At 46.8% G+C, this 6,082-nt stretch overlaps 1 protein-coding gene across 6 annotated transcripts in view; it reads right to left on the bottom strand.

The window, feature by feature from the left end:
* Positions 1–1,518: 1,518 nt before the first annotated feature.
* The window catches only part of LOC121587711 (organic cation transporter protein), a 34,202-nt gene continuing 29,638 nt past the window's right edge, over positions 1,519–6,082 (bottom strand). For all 6 annotated transcript variants that reach the window (XM_041904767.1, XM_041904769.1, XM_041904768.1 and 3 more), the window contains 5 exons: positions 4,936–5,236; positions 4,487–4,667; positions 4,256–4,401; positions 4,060–4,184; positions 1,519–3,984 (listed from right to left, as the gene is read on the bottom strand). In XM_041904767.1, coding sequence (XP_041760701.1) covers positions 3,957–3,984; positions 4,060–4,184; positions 4,256–4,401; positions 4,487–4,667; positions 4,936–5,236 — 781 coding nt within the window. In that variant the 3' untranslated portion in view covers positions 1,519–3,956. The remainder of the gene's footprint in view (positions 3,985–4,059; positions 4,185–4,255; positions 4,402–4,486; positions 4,668–4,935; positions 5,237–6,082) is intronic.

Here is a 6,082-nt window from a genome sequence, read left to right as displayed (position 1 = left end):
AAACCAGAACATATCCTTGAGCGTAAAGCCATTCATTTTCGTCTGTCCGAACATTGCTGGAGGAGCATTTCGAACTGCAAGTGTTGTATCTCCCCATGCGAGCAGTGGTAGCTTTGGAGTGTCATTTTACTGTCCTGAACCACCACAGCTCAGCACCATACGACATCCGACACGAACAAGGTGCCAATGTTCAAACCCAGATGTGGGTTTCGGGTAACACTTCCTACTGAGCATTAACGTTTACATTTGAATTATAGATGTGACGAGCTTGCTAAGAATAACAACTAAATACAACGACGAAAAAGAGCAAGAACATTAATCGATCATTTTTTACATTTTATTCGCGCGACTGTGTTGTGCTGAATCGTAAGGACAGCCGGCGGGCAGACAGAAACCTATCAGCAATTGGAAGCGTAATTGAAGAATTATAGTCTACCGGCACCTGTCCCGTGGTTTTGGCGGACAGAACGCTACAGAGTGGATAACATGAGCAGGAAACGGTTGGTCGCCCCCTCGTCAAATGTCGATCCAATTCAATATCTGGGTCTCACTGCCCTGTGTGTGTGTGAAGTAGTCGCTGAGTGGTTCGACTTTACCTCACCCGTTTATCTAGCAAAAGTTCGCCCCGGTGGTTAGCTTCCAGCCGGTGGTGACCTCCACGATGGATCGGATGGGTGCGTTCTAGTGATCGCGTTTGGTTCGTTTTCAGCTCGATTGTATCCTGCTGGGCCAGGGCTCGGTTCAGGAATTTAGCCGTAACCTTCACCGGCAGCACCCAACCTGTTGCAGTGCATTCGATTCTGGGCCAACGCATTCCCAGCCGGTATCGTTCCAGTTCTACGTCAGTTCCCAAACGAGCATCGAGCACGAGTGGCCCGATCGAGCAGGAGATCCCACTTCGGCGGCACGCGGCACCACGGCACAACACAGAAGTGTCAACCGTGTCGCTGGTGGTGATCATTTCGTAGTGACCGCGTCTCTCCAGCTAAGGGTATCCTCCGATCGGGCATTCTTTTTTTCTTTTTTTGTTTTACCACGCTCCGGAACATAGAAATCGTGACCGAGCAGGCCGCATCAATTAACATACAATTAACTTCCCCGTTCTTGTTGCTTGGAGGGGTTCTTTTGTGTGTGCTTGTGTCTTAACTTTCGGACTTAAGTCTCTGCTGCAAAACACCGTGCTCTTAGAGCCTGTGCATTCGCTTCCACATTCACTTACCGCCAATTGTTGTTGTCCCACGTTGCCCGGTGGTGAGAAATTGAATTCGAAAGCGACACTCGGCTTGCACACGGACGCGAAGGTCGTTGGTGCGTGGAAAATGCTGGTGAATCACTGAGACCTGCTGCTATTAGACAATCGTTTAGCAAGAATGCTGCTTCAAATGACACCGTACCCTCCTCAAGCGATTCCCATCAGCTGATGAGAAACCGAGTAAAGTGTCACGTCTAATGTACTGGGCTGCTGCGTTTTTCGGATGGCTGTTAAACGTTGCTCAGCGGAGCACGCGAACTACACAGTACGGTAATTGTACCACATTTATTATCTCTAGCGTGTTTGGAACTACTCACACACTCGCCTGCGGAGCGGTTAACGACGAGGTTCGACACTCATTTACTTCGATAATGGTTACTCGCGCTCACTGTATCATCCTTTCGCGCACGCCTCTCACTCGCCACCTAGTACTACTACTGCTCGTAGCTTCTTTGTTGGAAAGGATATTTACAATGATGATTCAACCACAATCACTTACACTAGCACCTAACACGCGTAGTAGTAGTATTTATCTGTTCCGTTTTCACTATTGTTGTTGATTTGCACTGCAGCTGCTGCTGGATCTTTGTGTGTATGTTTGTTTGTTTGCTTGCTTGCTTGCTTGCTTTAATACTCAGCCTCACGACACTGGCACACAGACTGCCGTGCTGTGGACAATTAAATGCTCTAGTATATCTCCTTTTAGTATAGTATCTTTACAACTGCTAGTAAACCAAATTACACGATGCCGGCAAACGGATGCACTAACGCAGATAAGTGACACGAGGGCGACGGGCCTTACTTTCCAGTGGAAGCGAAACTTTCTTGCTTAAGTACGAGTACGAGCAAATAAATAAATAGAAAGCTTTTACACTCACACACAGCTTCAACAATAACAATAGACAGAACTGCTGCCCGTTGCAACACTGCACTGCACCGATGCGGATGGTATTACTGTAACGCATCCCTGTACCCACGGTTTACTAAACATCTACTCTATAACTTACATGGTTTCTGTGCGCTAGCTTAGTATTATTTGCCCTAACTTTTTATCGAAATATATTGAATCTCATTCAAATTCCGCCGACCCGATCTTCCTAACACAAACCTTATTTCAACCCGACTAACCTTCTGCTACAATTTGCTCAACATTCTCGCATTGAATTATTTACACGAGGTTTTTTTTGTGTGCGGGAGCTTTTAAACAACTGCCTGCCGGTGCTTGCCCTCGTTTTGCTTTGCCTTTTGGGTTGATCGTCGTCCATAAACAGGACTCTACCTTGACACATGAGAATATATGACACATTAATTACGTTTAAGTACGGCTAACATAGACGAACAATCTTTCAGCTTGAAGGTTACGGAAACAGCGGTGCTACGCCTGCAGATCTGGAGAGCTTTCAGGAGAGCTAAACTACTGCTGAACTGATCCTGTCTTGCGTGATTCTTTCTGTGGGATATCTCATACTCCACTACTGTAGTAGAAAGTTTACAGATAGAGAGAGAGAGAATGCGTGCGTGTATATAAGAGAGCCTTTGAATGGTTAGTATTCCTTTACTTCCGGTACTTAAATTAGTGTTTCCTTTCCTCCATCGTTTCCAGTTTGATATATCGATACACCATTTTGATGCTCTAAAATACACCTAAAGCTTGGCTAATTCTGTTTTGTTTTTTGTTTTGCATTCTTTCAACAAAGATTGGCATAAGATTATGTATATATTGGATGCTGCTTTACAGATGTGTGATGCCGCTCAGGGCAAATGCTACTACACAATTTACAGTCCCATCCGAGGACGTAACGATGAGTAAAGGGTAACGCACGTGTAGGAATCGTCTAACACCCGAACCCTATCAATCTATCAAAGTGCGAAGATCGGCCCAATAATGCATGTGGCTTAGTGAATGTTGTACAAAAATCTCTTAAAACTGTTGGATCAGTCCCAACACTATTGCTGGCTGCTGCTGCTGCTGACTATAACTATTGTTTACTGTGTGTAAATGAGCTGAGTGCTTTGCTTTGTGAACCGGTCACAACGACATTCGCTACTGGGGGGGCGTCGGGGCCTTTCCTGGAACCAGCCAGCCAGTGCCCACCACGGGACCCGCGACGTATCGAAATGTTTGCTTCCTATTGAATAAATCTGTTCCATTATACTTAATTCTTGCTTGGTTTAGGCCATCATCTTGGCTCAGAAGTAAAATCATACTAAATGCTACCACAGCTATTTAGGCGGGCTGTTGGAACAAACCCTCCTCCGGAGGACACTTGGAAAGGTTGGCATTACATGTACACACACTGTACCGTTACAGCGGTGCTTTGACGAACATTTAACCCCTTTTCAAAACTGTCTCATAAAATTGACCATTTAGAGTAATAGATATTTAAAAAAAAAAAACAACCAAAGCCACGACCAGTGGTCGCTCTTTGGCGAAAGTGTTCGGTACAGTGTTCGGATTGAGGTTAGAGTTCGGTGCGCTTCGTGTACTACAAAACTCTATTAGGGAGTAGATATGGCAGTTGCAGTTGATTGATCGTTGATCATGTCGGTCGGATGATATTTCACTCCAGCTCCACTGTGGTGGTGTGTTAGCCGTCGCGTAACAGTGGGTCCAGCTGAGAGGGGGCTCGCATCCACGCACTACACCAACCAGCCCTGCCTCGGCAGAAGGATTGATTAGGGAGCATGAGTCGCACGGTTTCGCTTAAGCTGGTACCTGTGTATCGATTTCTCTGTGGATTAATTGTAAAAAAAAACAACACAACATTAAGAGTATGGCTCACGGTGGCAAACATGCTGCAACTTACTTATCCTCATCATGCTCCTCGTGCTCGTGGTGCTGCATTGCTTCCGGCAGGAAAATGATCACAATTGCGCCAAAAATACACCAGGCCGTTAGAAGCGTCATCAACAGATGGACTTCGATTTTTGTCTATCGAAATACAAACACACAGAAACGTTCAGATGCATCTCACAGGCTACACGGTTAACGGTGCTACTTACCAGCAACGATAAGTATGGTGTCAGGACGAGCGCAAAACCAGCCGCCAGGTTACAGGCCCCGACACCGACGTTACGAATTGCGGTCGGATACAGTTCTGCCGTGTACACCGGCATAATGGTGTTACCGGCGCTGATGGTGAATTTACCTACAAGTGGAGAGTCGTTATTGCGTCAGTTTTTTTTTAATAAAAGGCCTTCAAGCAGTCGTTCTGTCTTATCGTCGATTCTTACCGATCATCACGAACGTGATTTTCATCGCCAACAACTCCGGTTTACCCTCGACGATGGCGGCACACAGGCAAGCAAGTGCGGCTGCAAAGAACGTCGCACAGAAGAGCCACTTTTTGCCGGTTCGATTGATGATGTACATAGCCAGTGCGATGGCGGGAATCTCCACCAAACCTGCCAGCGCCTAAAGTGGGTAATGGTACGAAACAAATCAAGTCAAGTGAACCGAGTTTTGCACGGGAAGCGTTCGAGCAGTTCGAGTGTAATGCGGATTGCAGCCCATCAGGCGTGTAGCGAATATTTATAGCAAACCAACTGGATTTACACCGAACTGCACGTACCGAACGCGGAATTGTGTTGTAAAATGAAACCTATAATTGATTTTCACCCACAAACCCCCCCCCCCCCCACCCCCTTCCTTAAATTGACCCTAAAAGCTCGAATTGACATACCGAGTTGAGATAAATGTTGCCACCGAAGCTGTTCATGTTCAGTACCAATCCATAGTAGACGAGATTCATCGTGAACCAGATGCACAGGAAGCAAAAGGTCACCAGGCGAAGATACTTTGATCGGAACAGCTCGCAAACACCGGCCGCCGTTTCCTCCTCGTCCACCGGTGGCTTCAGCAGCTTGTCCAAATTGTCCGGTAGCGGGCGCTTGTTGAACGCGGCCGCCTTGCGGATGACTTCCTTCACCTCGGTAATGCGACCTTTGCACAGCAGCCAGCGGGGCGATTCCGGCAGGACGAACCTAAAATGAGCAAATTCTACTTTTAGGTCTGGCTGTTTTTTGTGTGTGTTAGCCGTAGATGTTACGGTGATGTTTGACCGATGTTTTGAACAACAGCTCTCGTAATTCCCGAACATATTTAGTGTTCTTAGCCCTATACTTTCTCTAACAGACTCCCGTATTTCCCACAAAAGCTGCAGCCATTGCCAACCGACATTCCGATGTCAAACCACAAGCCATCGACCCGCGGTCGGAAGGATGCTTCACCAAGCACTAACCACTAATTACCAATTTGCAGTGGAAGCACAAAATTTCCCAACTCTGCGCTTCACATTACCTGCTCTCAGACAGATACAGCACCGGGGTGTTCCTTCCACATGTACCGGGGCGAAAGAAGAAAGCAGCTCCTCAACTCCCCCTACCAACAGAAAAGCAAATGCCAAGCGTGAACCTGTGGGTGAAATTGATGTAAACATGGAAACGAGCCGAAGGTCGAAGCTATTTTCTACGCTTCACGTTGTTTGCCGTGTTGTGCTCGAACACGAGGAATTGGAATTGTTTTGCAAGCTTTGCAGTTGGTGCGTCCATCTTCAACGGCGCTGACATTATTCGCACCAAGGACGGCGGGGCAGCTAATCGAATTGGTTTTTATTTATTACTGCAAAGGTCCCGTTTGCCATCCACACATCCTCGTCGCCAACAGGAACTAGAGGATTGTTGGGTATGGTTTGGCATCTCATTACTGGTGATGATTTTCGAGGCTTAATTAGCATTGTACTGACAGGGTGACAGGGCGCTCACAAAATGTATAGCGCCACATGCGACACACTCATTGGGGCAAGACAGTGCAAAATACAAACAAACAAA

This window comes from Anopheles merus, chromosome 2R (genome assembly GCF_017562075.2).
Source record: "Anopheles merus strain MAF chromosome 2R, AmerM5.1, whole genome shotgun sequence".
In the NCBI taxonomy this organism is placed as follows: Eukaryota; Metazoa; Arthropoda; class Insecta; order Diptera; family Culicidae; genus Anopheles; species Anopheles merus.
This window is presented reverse-complemented; position numbering and strand designations above follow the sequence as displayed.